The 20,051-nt window shown below is 38.9% G+C and overlaps 1 protein-coding gene across 5 annotated transcripts in view; it reads right to left on the minus strand.

Moving 5' to 3' along the window:
• Positions 1-5,059: 5,059 nt before the first annotated feature.
• Positions 5,060-20,051, minus strand: part of Gk (glycerol kinase) — a 111,500-nt gene continuing 96,508 nt past the window's right edge. For 4 of the 5 annotated variants that reach the window (XM_004663686.3, XM_045140907.1, XM_045140906.1 and 1 more), the window contains 5 exons: positions 19,720-19,840; positions 19,468-19,611; positions 14,184-14,264; positions 9,005-9,091; positions 5,060-6,957 (listed from right to left, as the gene is read on the minus strand). In XM_004663686.3, the coding sequence (XP_004663743.1) occupies positions 6,947-6,957; positions 9,005-9,091; positions 14,184-14,264; positions 19,468-19,611; positions 19,720-19,840 (444 nt within the window). In that variant the 3' untranslated portion in view covers positions 5,060-6,946. The remainder of the gene's footprint in view (positions 6,958-9,004; positions 9,092-14,183; positions 14,265-19,467; positions 19,612-19,719; positions 19,841-20,051) is intronic. The other variant, XM_045140908.1, reaches the window with a different exon arrangement.

Here is a 20,051-nt window from a genome sequence, read left to right on the forward strand (position 1 = left end):
CATCCTGAGACTCCATAGTGAATTCCAGGTCAACCTGGGCTACAGAGAAAAAAGGTGTGGTAGGGGCTAGGTAGATGGCTCAGTGGCTAGAGGCACTTATTTGAAAGCCTGTGGCCAGAGGTTCAAGTCACACAAAAATAGTGCAAACATCTGTTATTCATTTGCAGGGTCAAGAGGCTCTGGCATGCTCCCACACACATGCAAATAAACATTGTTTTCTTTCTTTTTTTTTTTTCCTTTTTTTGGGTTTTTGAGGTAGGGTTTCACCATAGTCTATGCTGACAAGGAAATCACTATGTAGCCTCATGGTGGCCTTGAACTCATGGCAATCCTCCTATCTCTGCCTGTGCTGGGATTAAAGGCATATGCCACCATGCCCGGCTTCTTTTTTAATATTTCATTTATTCATTATTTATTGATGGGAGAGAGAGAATGGGCGTGCCAGGACTTCCAGCCATTGCAAACGAACTCCAGACATGTGTGCCACCTTCTGCATCTGGCTTATATGGGTCCTGGGGAATCGAAACTGGGTCCTTTGGCTTTACAGGCAAGTATCTTAACCACTAAGCCATCACTCCAACCCATAAATATATTTTTTTTAAATGTGTTGTGCCTAAATGGAAATTCAGTATGATGACCTCAATTGTTTATCTAGTATCGTGCACGTTGAAAAATTTCTAGCTTTAATGTGTAATTATAAATGTGGTGATCTTACAGTTGAGCAATTATTGAAATTTATGAGAGGTACTGTTATATAAAAACTGTATTAGGCCAGGCATAGGTGTGGTGTCACACACCTTGAATCCCTGCACTCAGGAGGCTGAGGTAGGAGGATCCCTGAGTTCAGAGCCAACCTGGGGTTATTGAGTTCCAGAGCAGCCTGGTCTAGACTAACACCCTACCTCAAGGAATAAAAGTGCTGAAAAGAAGATGGCTCAACAGTTAAAAGGAGCTTGTTTGCAAAGCTTGCTGGCCCAGGTTCAATTCTACAGTATCCATGTACAGCCAAACGAACAAAGTGGCACGTGTTACTGGAGTTTCCATATGCAGGGGCAGGAGGCCCTGGTGCACCCATGCTCACTCTTTCTTGGATAAATAATAAATAAAAAGTAAAAACATTTTTAAAAAGAAATAGGGCTGAAGAGATGACTTAGTGTTTAAGACAAGTGTCTTTGGCAAAGCCAAAAGATTCAGGTTCAATTCCCCAATACTCATGTAAAGCCAGATGTCCAAGGTGGTGCATGCATCTGGAATTTGCAGTGGCTAGAGGTCCTGGGGTGTCCATTCTCTATATTTACCTATATCTTTCTCTCTCTCAAATATTTTAAAATGAAGTAAATTGGTAATTCTTTATTGTAATGCTTGGGGTATAACCCTGAGCCTCACACATGCTAAATAAATCTTCTACCACGGAACTATATTTCCCAACTTTTCTGTTTCTTTTGAATGGAAAGGTGGCATACTCGTAGACCAGAAATTCATATATATATATATATATATATATATATATATATATATATATATATATATATGTATGTATATATATATTTTTAAATGAGATTGATGTGCTACCTACTGTGCTAACGAGGCACATGCATATTTTTTCTTGTGAGTTAGGGTCTTGTTCTAGCCCAGGCTGTCCTGGAATTCACTATGTAGTCTCAGGGTAGCCTCGAATTTACAGTGATCCTCCTACCTACTGAGTACTGGGATTAGAGGTATACACTACCATGCCAGGCTCATATTTCAATTTAGACTGCTAACCTTCATGTAAAGTTGCCAATACTGATTTAAGACCAAATAGTGAGGTAAATTATTTTTATTTTTGTGTTATATCAAATAATGTGACCTACTAAATTTAAGAATATGCATAGCTCTGCGCATTGTTTTACAAGAGGCAATTGTTGTGGTGACTTCACTCACCTATACCCAAGAAACACGCAAGGATATAATGTATTTTTCCTAAAATATACAGTAAGTTGCTGTTGTAGTGTTTGCAGCTCTTTAGATTCTGTGGATATTTAAAAAATTTTAAATACACAAAAAATGAATCCTGCCAAGTATTTGTCTTGGAACTTTGGAGTGATGGAGGGAGGAAGAAGCCCAAAGGGAGATTGGAAAGGATAATAGTAAACAGAAGGGGGTATTGATGTTTTTTTAAATTGTTTATTTTATTTATTTAGTTGAGAGTGACAGAGAGAGAGAAAGAGGCAGAGATTAAAGGCACGTGGCATCATGGCTGACCCAGAAGAGGGTACTTATTTGGGAGGAGAAAGGAACCAGAAATGGAGAGTGGGAGATGGTAGGAGGGGCAAACACAGGCAAGGTATAATAATGTGTGAATATATATGTGTGTGTATATATATATATGTATGTGTGTGTGTCATTATATTATATATAATTTTATGTTAACTTGTGTTTTAACCTAAACATAAAGAAAAAAGAAATTCAGTTTGGAGTGAAGGTTTTCTCTAATATGTTGGATGGGCAGCCCTTTAAAATGAATTGGCTAGCATTCTAAGCTAATCATGTTTAATAAATAGGATTTCTGCTGGGCGTGGTGGCACAAACCTTTAATCCCACCACTCAGGAGGCTGGCATAGAAGGATTCCTGTGAGTTTGAAGCTAGCCTGAGACTACATAATGAATTCCAGGTCAACCTGGGCTAGAGCAAGATCCTACCTCGAAAAACCCCCAAAATACTAAATAAATATGATTTCTACATTCACACTTCTCATTATCTATAATATACTTGTGGAGGCCACAGGACAACTTCCAGTATCCATCTTGGCCATTGGTCACTGCTCTGTTTACCAGGCTAGCTGGCCTGCAGCCTTCGGGGTGATTATGCTGTCTCCTGCTCCCTTCTTGCCACAGGCATCACAGACACGTTACTACTGTTTGACTTTACAAGGATCTGAACTGGGGACATGGGAATCTAAACTCAGGAACTCATGTCTGTGAAGCCAGGCTTTTCTGTGCTGAGCCACCTTCCTAGTCCTCGTGTGTTGATTTCATTTCACATTGGGTGATATTCTGCCTCATTCTTATTAAGTATCCAGAGTGTTCATTAGTGATTTGACTTTGTTTGCATGCCCAGGCCTGTGGATGAAAACATAATCCAGCAAAATCTTAGTTTCCATCATCTATGATCTTAGAATGGCAGAGTCAAATATTTAGTTAACAACTGTTGACTAAAAGAGATCTCTAATTTTAGTCTCTTTTCTCAAGTTGAAAATGGACACAATCTATTTACATTAATATGTATTTAGATTAATATGTATTTAGATAAAGTGCAACTACAAGAGTTTGGACTTGGGGAGAGAGGGGCATTTCGAGGTAGGGTCTCACTCTAGCCAAGACTGTCCTGGAATTCACTACGTAGTCTCAGGGTGGCCTCAAACTCACAGCAATCGTCCTACCTCTGCCTTCTGAGTGCTGGGATTAAAGGTGTGCGCCACCCAGACTGGCTTATTATTATTGTTATTATTATTATGTATCTAGCATTAGTTATATACTGATGTGGTAGGTAGTACCAAACCTATTGTCAGTCACTTGTTACTATATCATAACAACTTTTTTGGTTTTTCAAAAATAGTTATTATAGCAAGATGTGGTAACTTATACCTTTAATACCAGCCCTGGGAAGGCTGAGGTAGGAGAACACTGTGAGTTCAAAGCCAGCCTGGCTATAGTACGAGTTCCAGGTCAGCCTGGAGTAGTGTGACACCTGGTCTCAAAACATACACAAACACACAAGCTATCTTTCTTCATGCCCACATGATACAACATACCTATAAATATTTCAGAAATGTATACTCTATGGGAACTTCAGCTAAAAAGGTGACTCAGCATTTAAAAGTGCTTGCTTGCTTGTTTACTATGAGGATTTCAAAATGCATATACTAAAAAAAAAAACTTTGTAAATTTTTTTTTTTTTTTTTTTTTTTTTTTTTTTTAGGATAGGGTCTTACTCTAGCCCAGGCTGACCTGGAATTCACGATGTAGTTTCACAGTTGCCTTTAATTTACGGTAATCTTCCTATCTCTACCTTCCAAGGGCTGGGATTAAAAGCATCTACCACTACGCCTGCCCCCCCCCGCCTGCAAAAAAAAAAAAAAAAAAAAACCTCTTAAGATACCATTACAGGAGCAAGGGAAGGGAAGACTGCTCAGTGGTTAAAGGCACTTGTTTGCAAAGCCTGCCAGCCCTAGTTTGATTCCTTAGTATCCAAGTAAGGCTAGATGCACACAGTGGTTAATGCTTCTAGAGTTTGTACCTACAAGAGGTCCTGGCATACCCTTTCCCCTTCCTCATAAATAAATGAATGAATAAAATCACAAAGATGGTTTGTTGAAAACAAAATAAAAGCTCTCTAGGCTTCCTGTTCACCACTCTTGAACCTCCAAGTTCTGAATATTTTCATCATTCCAAAAAGAAACTGCATACCCAAGTGAAAATGATCCATGCCTATTAAAACATAACCTGGGCGAAGCTTCCAGCTGGGAGATGTAAGTATATGTAGCTGTGCCAAGAAACAAAGAAGCAACAGAGATACCACAACAATTGAAATCTGTCAATTTTTACACAATAAAACTATTGTCATGTAAAAGAAAAAAAAGAGCTGGGCATGGTGGCACACACCTTTAATCCCAGCACTTGGGTGGCAGAGGTGGAAGGATTTCTGTGAGACCCTACCCTGAACAGGAAAAAAAAATAGATAAAAAATAATAAAAGATACCATTACCAAATTATTGTTTGTTTTTACTGATTTTGCTAAGGAACAAGATTGAGATGTTGTTGGCTATTGAGTTGAGAGTACAATGGGGTGCATATACTAACCCAGGCAGAGAGAAGCTGAGGCAGAAATTGAGACCCTCACATGGTCAGTTAGCTGTGAGAGACTCTTGATAATCAAGGGCATTTTCCGGAAATGCTGTGAAGGAACAGTTTAGTCTCCCCTAATACAGTGTACCTGACCAAGGGCTAACCTCTGAGATTCATGTTTGTTGGAACATTTATGTTAATTTAATTTTCATCTGTAAATGAGAAATGCAAATCAGAAATAAAGGTCAATTTATTTTAAGTAAATTTATCATTAATTATCAATGCATACAATTTCAAACACTTATAAACCTTGAGTGGCATAGAAAAATTAATGTAATCGTAACATTATCTGGACAGTGATTTGCACAATTATTTACAATCAACTCAACCTACCTTTGTAGAAGCATAACTATGTTTAAAAGTATCCCTGCTACAAAGTAGTTCACAGTATTTTCCTATATTGATGTCACCTAAGTGGCAACTGCATCAATAAAACCAAGAGACTTAATAATTTAGAAACAGCAATCAGAACAGAATATTTAAACTACCATTATTCCAAACACAACTTTTTCCATTAGCATATAGTTTTTTCCATCTAGCAATGCCAGAAGGCAAAAATTAGGAAGTGATACATCTTTGATTACTGCAAAAAAATTGAGTTTAAGGTACTTTAAAAATTGGTGTTGGGAGGCTAGATTAGTGAGTTCTTATTAACATAATACTAAATATTTAACACTTAAAATGATACTTTTTTATCAGATGTAACATAACATCTAGACAGGGATAATTCTCTATAATCTCAGTCAAAAATAATAACTTATTAACAATTAGTAACATTTAAGACATTTGTAGCTTTAGTCATACATTTTCCCCTTTTATTTTTTGACATTTTCTCAATTCCATAAAAGGACTTAAACTATGTAAAAAAGTAACTAAGAGGAAAAATAATTTCATTTGGACTAGTATTTGTGTTTAAGAGCAACATCTGCCATACTATGCTAAAGTTGTTTTTTTTTTTTTTGTAAAGCATGTCTTCAGCTAAGACAATTAAATTTGAAAAGTAGAGTATAAGAAATATAGTTGAAGTCATAATAAAGTACATTTTATTGACATAGAACATATACTTTAATTTTTTTGTTTTTTAACGTTTTATACTTTAATTTTAAATGTTAACTCTTTAAGAAAAAAAATTCATCCTGGTAAATTATATGCATAACCATTGCCCAAATATGTATACATATTTATATACATATGCATATATATATGTAGTAGTCCACTTAAGACCAGCCCTATTATAACCCACTGAATACAATGCATTCTTAATTTATAAATGGGCTATGCTCAGTATATAAAATATATAGGCATGTATGTTATACATACAAAATAAAAAATATAAAAATGAGAGATAAAAAAAGAAAGAGTATCCTTCCCTATAAGATCCAGACAAAAGTCATAATTAGAGATATTAAAATATCTGAGGAAGTTCAGCTTGCCCAAAACTTTTCAGGAAAATGTCCAAGTTATGAGAATAGCAAATCATCATCTAATGTGATTAATTACATCTAAGAAATATACAAATTTCCATTTGAGTTTGCAATGAAGATGCCATAAAGATGCCATGGTCTTTATATATGTAGAAAATAAGATATTTAGGGTCTGTTAAAAACAAAGAAAAGGAAGTCACGTACTTAGCAGGTTACTAATAACCCCATCATCAGACATGTGTAGTGCAGAGAATCAAATCAAATCAAATCTTGGTCCATTAGCACCTGAATATATTTCCTGACAGATTCCAATGGAGAAGATATGGATCCATCCTAGATCTTATAGGGAATGGGGTAGGACATTATGACAATGGAGGGGGTCAGCCCCAAAGGTGACTGGCCCAACTTTAATTGTTGATATTTTTAGAAGCACACACTAAATGTTTCTGGAGCATTCTTTCTGCTGCATTTCCTTTATTTCAAACCACAGGTCTACTTTGGAGGATCATACAGCAAGTGACTTATGCATAAAAATCAGAGTCTTTGAATAGTGTCATCACATTATGAAACAGGATTGCTGCATTCTCTCATTATATAAAAAGCTTGCATCTTGGGAATCCATGAGGTGGTACTGCTTATGGGATACCTAAAATGGGGAACAAAATCCACAGAAATGAGTAAGACATGTATGTAACTCAGGAGTTAAAACAATTCAATCATTTACTGACCTAAAAATTCCATATGATTTCTACATGAAGCTTCACAAATAAGAGGCAAATCCAACTAGGCAAACTCCAGAATTAGCAAATATTACCAATGTTGATCATTGTCTGCCAAGGCAAACAACTCACTATTTTTGACCATATGTATTTTAAAGTCCAATAGTTTAACTATTTAATGTGCCCTTTAGCTTAGAAGGAGTTTACATGTTTTAATTTTCAAATTCCAGGACCTTTCTTGCTGTCATAGTACCAAAATAGAAACAGCAATAATAAAATCATTGAAGACTTCCAGCTGTGATGTTTGTTTTCTTATCTTTTCCAGATAGTCATATAGCAAAAGTACTCAGGATAATGAAAAGTAATAGAAATATTTTTTCCCCCAAGGTAGGGTCTCACTTTAGCCCAGGCTGACCTGTATTCCCAGGTTGGCCTTGAACTCACAGTGGATCCTCCTATCTCAGCCTGCTGGGATTAAAGATGTATGCCACATACCGACCCCCAGCTCAATATAACAGTTTCTAAAACAGTTTACATTTCTTTGTAAGTTGAAATTCTAGTTCTCATAGGAATGCTTAGTCATTCAGCAAACACTCCTGAGAAACAGATATGAATGAATATCTACTAATTCTATTACCTATGTCATCAGAAATCTTGGCATATTAGCCACTAATACCAAAATAAGGCACTGTTAGCCTAGAAGCAGAAGATTTGGAAAAAAATATTCTGCTTGAATATGCAGACTATTGAAAAAGATTAAAGAATATAATTTTGAATTCTCATACAAGTAATTCAAAATTGCTCATAAATAACCTAAAAAATTAAGAAGGTAGTTTAATGTTCTGGTGATGTAAATAATTTTCAACTCATATTTATAGCCAATTTCAAAAATTATTTGTCAGCTTTCTATAAACAGATGTCCCTTCACATTAGTGAAGTTTACATTTAACTATTTAAACCCTGGTCAGGCATCATCTTATTAAACAAGAGATAATTTAGCTCTTTCTCTAAACATAAAGATTTTAAAACATGTATTTCACTTTCATTGAAGCATATGGAACAAGAAACAACTTGTTTCCATTTAAGTAATTTGAAGAAAAATTGAACTAGCATCAAAAGTACCTCCAAGGGCTGGGGGTGGGGGCGAACGCCTTTAATCCCAGCACTCAGGAGGCAGAGGATAGAGGATTGCCATGAGTTCAAGGCTACCCTGAGACTACATAGTTAATTCCAGGTCAGCCTGGACCACATTGAGACTCTACCTCGAAAAAGCAAAAAAAAAAAAAAAGTACCTCCAAAGTGGCAATTATATTTAAATTAACACTGACTGTGCAATTCTTTTCATAACATGCTGAGCTATTTTACTTTCATAAGAATATTGAGTAACAAAAATAATATTTATTTTATTTCAACTCTAATTTATTTAACCAGCAATTTAAATGACTTAAGTTCACAAAACGTATTCTTTTAAATAAAGTAAAAGTGACTATATGTCTTCTCTGGTTATCAAGTTTCATAAGAACTCTGCTAACATGGTCTGGCCAAAATTCTTGTGATAACTAAATGATTAAGATTTCCTGAGCTCATTTTCAGAAGTCTGAAGAACAATTTGTGGTTATTGGAAAACCAAGACAGTTAATGGCAAAATTGTCCTTCACTCTCATCAGTCACTCCAGAGGTCTTTTCATGTAAACATTGACATTTGCCCTTTGTCCTTTTGCTTACTGCTGCAGCTGACAATATTTACCAAAAAATCATCCAATAAGTGCTTAAAAAGTTTAAAGAAATTCACAACAGACTTTTATTTTGACCAACCTAAAAGACATGGATTTATATAACTCATTAGACCTCCAACTGATTTTCCAGGTTCTTAAACATAGGAAGAATGAAAAACACTGAAAAATTTCTGCTGAGTTACACATAAACACATTAAATCTAACTAATAAAATTTGTCTAATTTAAAGAGTAACTAACCTGAGATGTACCTTGCTCCGATAAACATTACCATGCTACTCACTATAAAAAAGCCCAAGGGCAGACTACAGAAGATACTAGGGTCACCTGTGGTCATCCAAGTAGAAGGGAATTCCAGTCAAGCAAACCAAAAGAGAGACACATAATTACAATATTGATGTTAAGAATCAATCACATGATAGCAAAACAAAATAAGTTATAAAATAGCATATTCATAAAAGCTAGCAAAGAGTTATTACTTCAAATCAAAAATATAATCACTGTCAAGGCTTATGAGAGTTAACAAACAATACAGATAGCATGCCACAACAAGCCAAGAACACAGTAAATATAGACCAATATTAGCCTTCCACTGGCAAAGCCGAAGAGCCTATAGAGAACTTTTTGGGAGGCTGTCGATTTGAGCTTTCTAGAACTTTCCACCTATGACATTAAATGAGATATCCAATTCACCCCAAGCTCTTTGGTTATCTAAGAAAGGTTATATGAGCATATTTCATATGAATTTAAAACCCTGTTTCTGCTAACTCATTGATTGGTTTTTTAACAGAATTTGCTGTGCAATGAAGTGTACCTGGAAATATTACTGTAATGGAAACTAAATTACAGTCTTCTAAATTTCACAAATTACTTCAGGGCTTGGAAAGATGGATCAGCAGTTAAATCACTTGCCTGCAAAGCCTAATGACCCAGGTTTGATTCCCAGTACCAATTTAAAGGCACATGCACAAAGTGGCTCATGCATTTGGAGTTTGTTGGCAGCGGCTGGAAGTGCCAACATACTCATTTCCTCTCACTATATCTCTGCTTGCAAATAAATAAATTAAAAAAATAGCTGGGCATGATGGCACATGCTTTTGATTCCAGCACTTGGCAGACAGAGGAGCAGGATAGCTATGAGTTCTAGACCAGCCTCGAACTAAAGAGGTAGAGTCAGACTTTACCTCAAAAATAAAAAGCTGAGCATGGTTACACTCACCTTTAATTGCCAACACTTGTGAGGCAAAGTTAGAAGGAGCATTGTGAGATTACGGCCAGCCTGAGATTACCAAGTAAATTCCAGGTCAGCCTGTGCTAGAGTGAGACCCTATCTCAGAAATAATGAAATACAAGTTTTTAAGATGGACATGGTGGAATACACCTGTAATTCCTGAACTTGAGGGGAAGAGGCAGAAAGATCAGAAATTCAAGGTCATCTTTGGCTACATAGTGCATTTGAGGCCAGCTTTAGTTAAGAGGCCCTGTCCAAAAAAATAATAAATAGGGCTGAAAAGATGACAGTGGTTAAGGTGCTTGCCTGCAAACCTAAGGACACAGGTTCAATTCCCCAGTACCCACATAAATTCAGATGCACAAGGTGGCACATATGTCTGTGTGGTGTTTGTTTGCAGTGGCTAGAGACACTGACACACCCATTCTCTCTGTATCTGTCTCTTTCTCTCTCAAAAAAAGAAAAAAAATATTTTAAAATCTAAAAAATATATATATAAACAAAAAAAGAGGGCTGGAGAGATGGCTTAGCAGTTAAGCGCTTGCCTGTGAAGCCTAGGGACCCCAGTTCGAGGCTTGATTCCCCAGGTCCCACGTTAGCCAGATGCACAAGGGGGCGCACACGTCTGGAGTTTGCTTGCAGTGGCCGGAAGCCCTGGCGCGCCCATTCTCTCTCTCTCTCCCTCTATCTGTCTTTCGCTCTGTGCCTGTCACTCTCAAATAAATAAATAAATAATGGACAAAAAATATTAAAAAAAAAAGGAAGAAACAGGGCTGGTGAGATGGCTTAGCATTTAAGGCACATGACTGCAAAGCCAAATGAGCCAGGTTCAATTCCCCAGAACCCACATAAGACCGATGCAGAAGATGGTGCGTGCATGTGGAGTCCATTTGCAGTGGCTAGAGGCCCTGACACACCCATCCACTCTCTCTCTTTCTCTCTCTCAAATAAATAAAAATGTAAATAAAAACATTTAAATAAGAGAGAAACAAAAGAAAAATACAAAAGAAAACAAATACAATTTTTATTAATATTACTTTTTCATGGCATTGTAAATTCATTGAAGTAAGGAACATAAAGGGAAAATGATGAATTGGCTCAGTGACAATTTTGTAGCTAAAATTGTATCTTCAACTTCTAGTAAATGTGCAGGGGAGGGCCAAGGAAAATAGGAAGATTCAAGTTTTGTGTTATTAACAAGGGTTCAGTTAGTGGGGGAAAAAAAACACATGTAACTCAATTTCACATAAGCCATTGAATTAGAGCAAAAGGGCTAATATGTGTTACAGCTCACACAGCAGCTAGCAGTGTGCTAGGTAAGTATTTATGGCAAATAACTTAAATTCTAACAGATATCAAAATTGTAGCCTCAGCAAAAATAAACTTGTTGGCCAAGCATGGTGGTACACACCTTTAATACCAGCACTCGGGTGGCTGCCCCCATAATGTATGACCCACAATCCCCATAGAATTGAACTTCATCCCCAACTAGGAGGGCCTCTTCATAAAATGGGCAGGGAGGAGGTAAAGGATGGTACCAACATGTGTTGTTTACTTAATAAATATATCCATATCTAATAAAAATAAATTTAAAAAAGTAATTTGGTCAGACAAGCCAAGTGAGCCAACTGGTGCAATAGTGGCATGTCTGTTATTGGGGAAGCCAACTGCCCTCTAATTGGACTGGAGGCCCACTCCAGGAAGGGAATATATCCCTGATAATGAAAACTTGCAACAGGTGTAGTCGTGAGCCCTAGGGGTATAATGTGTGCTGCTGTGTAGGTAAAAGTACATACTATGCTCACCAAACTGCCCAGTAAGCACTTCTCTTAACGTTCATACCCATACATTAATGCTACTCTCATTTTGGGTTAGAGAACCTTCTCTTTTCAGATGGTAGTAACCTTGGGATTACTCACATGGTTCTGAAAAGAAGTGACAGAGGAGTGCTCAGCACTGAAATATCTCAATCACACCTTCCATGGCTCAGGGTCAATTGCAGAAGAGGTGGTGAAAAAAATGTAAGAGCCAGCCGGGCGTGGTGGCACACGCCTGTAATCCTAGCACTCGGGAGGCAGAGGTAGGAGGATTGCCATGAGTTCAAGGCCACCCTGAGATGACAGTGCTAATTCCAGGTCAGCCTGGACCAGAGTGAGACTCTACCTTGAAAAACCAAAAAAAAAAAAAAAAAAAAAGTAAGAGCCAAAGGAAGGGTAGGACTCCTTACAATGTGCTCCTCCAGACACAAAATGGCCTGGATATCCATGACCTCACAGTGCCTGACACTGCCTACACAAGACTGTCATAATGGGAATAGAATATCATGACATCAAAATAAAAAAGACTGAGAGGGGGAAGGGATATGATGGAGAGTAGAGTTTCAAAAGGGAAAGTGAGGAGAGGGAGTGAATTACCATGGGTTATTATCTATAATTATGGAAGTTGTCAATAAAAATAAATGTAAAGGGCTGGACAGATGGCTTAGCGGTTAAGCGCTTGCCTGTGAAGCCTAAGGACCCCGGTTCGAGGCTCGGTTCCCCAGGTCCCACGTTAGCCAGATGCACAAGGGGGCGCATGCGTCTGGAGTTCGTTTGCAGAGGCTGGAAGCCCTGGCGTGCCCATTCTCTCTCTCTCCCTCTACCTGTGTTTCTCTCTGTGTCTGTCGCTCTCAAATAAATAAATAAAAATTAAAAAAAAAATAAATTTAAAAAAAGGATAGGCTGGGAACGGTGATGGACACCTTTAATCACAGCACTCTGGTAACAGAGGTAGGAGGATCGCTGTGAGTTCAAGGGCAGTCTGAGTCTACATAGTGAATTTTAGGTCAGCCTGGCTAAAGCAAGATACTACCTCAAAGAACAACACAAAGTACATGTATATGTTAGATGGAAAAACAATGAAATCTTCAAACAGGAACAGACCTAAAAATACAGATCCCAGTTAGCAGTGGAAGTGAACTGTTTGGAAAACTTCTCCCAAAGGCCACATATATTAAAAAGAAGCTCTTGTTTTATTTTTACTTTCTAATATTTTTATTTATTTATTTGCAAGCAGAGAGAGATAAAGAGAAGAGAAAAAAGACAGAATTGACATGCCAGGGCCCCCAGCCACTGCAAACAAACTCCAGATGCAGGCGCCACTTTGTGAATCTGAGGTTTTGTGGGTACTAGTGAATCCAACCTGTATCATTAGGCTTTGCAGGAAAGAGCCTAAACTGCTAAGCCATCTCTCCAGCCCCCACAGTTCTTTTTTTAAATAAAATATTCTTTTACGTTTTTATTTAAGAGAGAGAGAGAGAGCAAGCACCGTACTACAACCTCTTACCTCTACAAATAAACTCCAGACACAGGCTTTGCATGCAAAGACCTTTACTGTGAGCCATCTCCTCAGCCCTTAAAAGCAGTTCTATACTTGCCTTCCGTTAATATTTCATTTATAAAATTTTCTCCATTAAAGCATATGCTTTGATGTCACTGGCCACATTTTGTATTTAGTAAAGAATTAGAGTCATAGAAAATGTTAATAAAAATTGAGAAAAAAAGAATTAATATGTCAGAAAAGGCAGCTTAAGGCTGAGGACATCTGAATGGTTTGCTTAATCCTGCTAAAATAAATTACTTCTCTATTTTCTGTCCAAAGCATTTTTCAAGCTATAGTAATATTTCCAATTCCATTGTATTTAGTACACTTCATCCTTTTTGACCCTAAAGAAATTCTTATTATATGCATTCCCTAAGTATTTTGAATCAGAAGTAAAAATTGCAGAATATATTCTGAAATTAATACACTTTTCAATTGGTTCAGAACGTAAGGACAGCCTCCCAGAAAGGGCATACATTAGCAGCAAGAGGGAAAACAAAAAAGATTTGAAATTGATTTTTCTTTTCATTAAGAAGATACCAGAAATAATAATTTTACTTTTGGATAATTCAGTTATTAATTGAAGTGCCAGGAATAAATCATAAATAAAGATATGCTAGGATACAGTGAAAGTATGCATAGTAAGCTGATAATTTTCAATGGAGGTGAAGAATTTTTAAATGTTTGCAAAATGCTATAATCTTTATACATGTGATAATGTTTTCTTCAGAGCAGCCTGGCTAAGTATATAAATAGCTAAACACTTAGATAAATTCTTTAACACACTAAGAAAGAAATGTTAATAGCAACCAATAAGAAACATTTTACCACTTTCCGGAGATTGAGTTGTAACCCAACCAATTGACTTCATCACCGCTTTCTTCCAGGTGGAGTAACGAATTTCACTTTCTAGAATTAGAAGGTAGAAAAAACACACAACTATGACAGCTGTCTTAAATGGTCTAAGTGCCATACTTATGATTACTTGGCATTCTTGACAAAGTTTTGCATATATTAAACTAAAAGTGGGTGATTAACTGGGACACAGATTTGAGAGCACATGCCTGCTGGTGGATAACAATGAATGGAAGAGATATCTGGAAAGTGGAAGTAAGATTAATAATAGCAAGGGCTGGAGAAACGGCTCAGCAGGCAGTTAAGGCACTTGCCTGCAATGCCCAACAATCTGGGTTTGATTCCCCAGAGCCAACGTAAAGCGCAAAGTGATGCATGTATCTAGAGTTCATTTGCAGTGACCCATTCTCATATTCTCTCTCTCCCCCTTCTTGTAAATAAAGACATAAAACACATGTTAGGGCTGGAGAGATGGCTTAGTGGTTAAGCGCTTGCCCGTGTAGCCTACGACCCAGGTTCGAGGCTCGACTCCCCAGGACCCACGTTAGCCAGATGCACAAGGGGGCGCACGCGTCTGGAGTTCGTTTGCAGTGGCTGGAGGCCCTGGCGCGCCCATTCTCTCTGTCTACCTGCCTATTTCTATCTCTCTCTCTCTCTCAAATAAATAAATAAAAATTAAATATTAAAAAAAACATATTTTAGGGCTGGAGAGATGGCTTAGCGGTTAAGCGCTTGCCTGTGAAGCCTAAGGACCCTGGTTCGAGGCTCGGTCCCCCAGGTCCCATGTTAGCCAGATGGACAAGGGGGCACACGTGTCTGGAGTTCATTTGCAGTGGCTGGAAGCCCTGGCACGCCCATTCTCTCTCTCTCCCTCTATCTGTCTTTCTCTCTGTGTCTGTCGCTCTCAAATAAATAAATAAAAAATGAACAAAAAAATATTTAAAAAAAAAAAACATATTTTAAAAAGAATGATAGCAGAACGTTAGCATGAGACTTAAGGGGGACAGTTAAAAAGATACTACTCCCTAAGAAGGCAGAGCCATTCACAAGCAAGCGGTGCTGAATCCGAAAAGGGAATTGATTTTGTCCCAGTCAAATTAGCAAATACCAGTTTCTCAAAAGATTCCATTCCCAGAAGACCTATGACATCTTGACATGGGCTTTCACATGAACATTCACAAAAGGAGCAATGATGCTGTACTCCTCCGACAGCTACTGAACCGCGCAGGTCCTAGACTTCTCTAGGCCTCCCAGCCTTCCCACTGCCCTGCACTTGCCGAGGGACTAAGAGTCAAGGACCACACGCTTCAAAGATGGCTGTAATGTTGCACATCTAGCTCATTTCCTCTTTCCACAGAATGCCCCACATACCTCCAACAGCTTCACCTACCTTTCTCAGTATACTTGACTTTCCTGAAGGGCAAAACCTTGGTCTCCTCTGTAGCCCTCCCTATGTCAGTAGCAATCTCTGGCCTGCAGCTGCCTTTAAACAACTGTTAGCTGGAGGAATGAACTGTTTCTATGTGGGTTCCCAGGACAGGTGGGGGATGGGCTGAGAAAAGTGAGGACAGCTGCTCAGCGCCAGGCTTAGGCAGTGAAGAAGGCTTACCTCAGAACCCAGTAATCCTAAACCCTCTGCAACAAACTTCCCTGCTTTAAGCATGACCTAAGCATTTCCAGGCCAAATATCTACTGGGAATGTTATCCGCCTATTGAAAGAGTTGGTTTGTTTTTCACAAGAAAGAAGTATTTTTGAAATTCACATTTTACCTGGCATTACAAAAAAATTTTAAGAAAGAAACTCTGACATAATCTTCTAGGAAAGGAAACAAAAATTCATTGGAAAACATTTCCCACATAGGTCAACATCTACTTTGATGCCCTTTTATGTATAGGTATCTACAGTTATCAAACGTAAGTCAATATATAAAACCGTATTTTCCAATTCACATTTATTTAAATTTGAGATCCATCACTGTATTAAGATACTGATTACAGCTACTGGCTTAGTTTAGTTTCTTTCCTTCTTTTTTTTTTTTTTAGGGTCTCACTCTACCCCAGGCTGACCCAGAATTCACTATGTGGTTTCAGACTGGTCTTGAACTCATAGCAATTCTCCTACCTCTGCCTCATGAGTGCTGAGATTAAAAGCAAGTACCACCACCTGGCTTTATTTGTTTTTTAAAAATATTTTTATTTATTTGTTTACAGTAGAGAGTAAAGGGCTAGAGTGATGGCTTAGCATTAAGGCATTTGCCTGCAAAGCCAAAGGACCTAGGTTCAATTCCCCACTACCCACATAAGCTAGATGCACAAGGGGGCACATGCATCTGGAGTTTGTTTGCAGTGGCTAGAGGCTCTGGTGCGCCCAGTATCTCTCTCTCGTTCTCTTTCTATCTGCCTCTTTCTCTCTCGCTCTCTCAAATAAATAAATATTCTTTTTTAAAAGTGTGAACATAGGGAGAAGAAGAGATGGACATAGAAAATGGGTATGACAGAGCTTCTCAACACTGCAAATGAACTCAGATGCATGCTCCATTTTGTGCATCTGGCTTTATGTGGGTACTAGGGAATTGAACTTTGTTCATTAGACTTTGAAGGCAAGTACCTTAACTACTAAGAGAGATTTTTAATTTTTATGTATTTAGACTGTAGCAGCCTTTGTTAAACTGGTTGAGGTAGTTTGATTCAGGTGTCCCCCATAAACTTAGTTGTTCTGAATTCTAGGTTCCCAGCTGATGGAGATTTGGGAGCTAATGCTTCCTGGAGGGAGTGTATTGTTGGGGGCAGGCTTATGGGTGTTATAGCCACTTTCCCCTTACCAGTGTTTGACATACTCGCCTGCTGCTATTGTCCACCTTATGTAGGCCAGTGGTTGATGTCCACCCTCTACTCATGCCATCATTTTCCCCTGCCATACTGGAGCTTCCCCTCAAGCCTGTAAGCCAAAATAAACCTCTTTTTTTCCCAGAAGCTGCTCTTGGTTGGGTGATTTTTACCAGCAATGCAAACCGGACTGCAACAGTAAAGTGGTACCAAGAGTGGGGTTGCTGCTAGACACCTGACTGGGTGGCTCTGGCCTTTTGGAACTGATTTTCAAGAGGAATGTGGAAGGAGTTGAAACCTTGGCCTAAGAGACGCCTTGCAGTGCTGTAAGTACAGCTTGATGGACTATTCTGGTCAGAGCTGAAAGGCCTGAAGGAAGTAAGAACTATGGACTGTGAGGTTTGCCTTAGGAGGGTGAGAAAGTGATATGGCTGTTTGAGCGGTTTTCTGTTATGCCTGTGTCCTGATAAGTTGTGCAGGGTTGCACTGTGTAGAAATGGACTGGTGTGAGCAGAGGTATATGGCACAGAAGAAAATGAAATTTTTAGGCCTAAACTGCTGCCTGTTCACCTGCAAATTGTTTGAGAGCTAACGACTATTGAGATTGGGCCAGCTGCACTGGGGCAACAGGAAGAATGTAGACTCCTTTGAAAGGGCCTGAGGGCTCAAGGAGTGTCCTGTTCTTCAGAGCCTGCTTTATTGCCCCCTGGATTAACAAATTGGCACCCTACCTGGTATTGTGGATTATAAGAAATACAGATAAGAGAGGGTCATTGAGTTTGCAACACGGTCTTGTGTTTTGGAAATGGCCGTGGGCAGTGTGAAGCAGGATTGCTGGATGCCTGGAGGGAGACCACGTGGGGCCATGAGGATGAACCGTGGATTGCAGTGAAGACCCAGTGGAGCTGCCAGGACCACAAGATGGCTGCTAAGGTAAACCTGCCGGCCCCAATGAAGTTTTCCAGGACTCTGAGTAGCTTGGCTGGAGGGGTGGAATTGGAATGGTACAGAAGCATTGCTGGTTAGAATTATCAGACTTGGAGATTTGTCAGTAGCTAGAGTTTTTGGACTTGAAGCTACAGAGTTTGGTGTTTGCCACGTTTAAATCATGGATTGCTTGAGTATTTCTTTGCTATGCCCAATGCCATCTTTTGCAGTGTGAATGTTTATTCTGTGCCATCATGGGTTTTTTGAGGTATTATGGCTCAGTTAAAAGATCTTGGACTATAGGGATGTATGAACACCATTGGAATTGATAAAAAGTATGGGGACTTTGAAAATTGGACTAAATGCATTCCATTTTACATCATGGATGGTTAATAGTTTATGGGGGTCAGGGGAGGAATGTGGTTGTTTGATTCAGGTGTCCCCCATAAACTTAGATGTTCTGAATGCTAGGTTCCCAGCTGATGGAGATTTGGGAATTAATGCCTCCTGAAGGCAGTGTAGTGTTGGGGGCGGGCTTATGGGTGTTATAGCCAGTTTCCAAACGCCAGTGTTTGGCACACTCTCCTGTTGTTATTGTCCACCTTATGTTGGCCAGGGGGTGATGTCCACCTTCTGCTCAGGCCGTTTTCTCTTGCCATTGTGGAGCTTCCCCTTGAGCCGGTAAGCTAAAATAAACCTCTCTTTCCTAGAAGCTCTCTTAGTTGGGTGATTTCTACCAGCAATGGTTCCCTGACTGCAATACTAGTCCTACTTGGTTTCAAAGTTGCCAGTGTCTCATTTAACTCTGTCCTAAAGCTGGGCCAACAGCACCAAAGATGATTGGGTATACACATAAGGAGTGAGTGGCTAAAATATCTTCGATCTTGCTTTAAAAATTCCTAATCTGAGGCTGGAGAGATGAATCAGTGGTTAAGGTGCTTGCCTGCAAGGCCTAATGGCCCAGGTATAATTCTCCAGTACTAACATGAAGTCAGATGCACAAAGTGATGCATCCATCTGGAATTCCTCTGCAGTAGCTAGAAGCCCTGGAAACCCTATTCTCTCTCTTTCTCATTGCAAATAAATAAATAAATAAATAAATAATATGCTGTTAATCTATTAGTCTTGAGCTGTACATGGTGGCACATACCTTTAATCCCGGCACTCAGGAGGCAGAGGTTGTGAGTAGAGGATTGCTGTGAGTTCGAGGCCAGCCTAAGACTAGATAGTGAATTCCAGGTCAGCATGAAATACCCCCCCCCCAAAAAAAAACAAGTACAAAAAGAAGTAACTTGAGTCTCTTTTCTCTTACATAAGAAATGATTTCCCTTATTCACACTTACTCAGCCACAACCCAATATGTTTAGATGCCAAATCTGCAATGGTAAATAACAATTTGCTATTTTACTTTGGTCCTTAATTTGTAAAGAAACAGAATGGCCAATTTCCTCACCCAAGGTCATTACCACTATATGCCATTAATATTTTAATTATTTAAATTTACCCTCAGCGTTGATCTGAGGTTCAAATCGCTCCATGGTGACGGCTGACAAATCCTCGGGCTCAAGACTCCAAACACCAACCCCTTCTGCAGCCCCAGCTGCCATGGCAGCTCCAAGAGCAGTTGTTTCAGGCATAGAGGGCTTCACTGAGGGGAGACAGGTACATCAACATCTTTGGAGTCACATCTGTCAAAACAGGCAGTTCTTCCAAACAAACATTTCCCCCAGAGTTCAAAGCAATGAAGGTTACTAACCCACTGGAATATACAGAATGTCTGCTTGTAGCTGCATAAGAATTTTGTTGCTGGTCATTCCTCCATCTACCTGCAAATGACTGAGTGGAATTCCACAGTCGCGGTTCATGGCATCCAAAATCTTAAATAAACCAGTGCAATTAGCATCATGAAACTAATTCACAGGAACACTGCTGAAAATGGCAATCCTTCATACAAAAACCTGGAAGAGCTTCCCAGAGTCTGCACAATGAAATTGAGATATCTTATTCTGGTCTTCCAAGTCCGCCTTGATCTGGTCACAGAGAACTTGTTCTGTCATCGTTAAGTCTGAACTCACCCTCATATTCAGC

This window comes from Jaculus jaculus, chromosome X, assembly GCF_020740685.1.
Source record: "Jaculus jaculus isolate mJacJac1 chromosome X, mJacJac1.mat.Y.cur, whole genome shotgun sequence".
NCBI lineage: Eukaryota > Metazoa > Chordata > Mammalia > Rodentia > Dipodidae > Jaculus > Jaculus jaculus.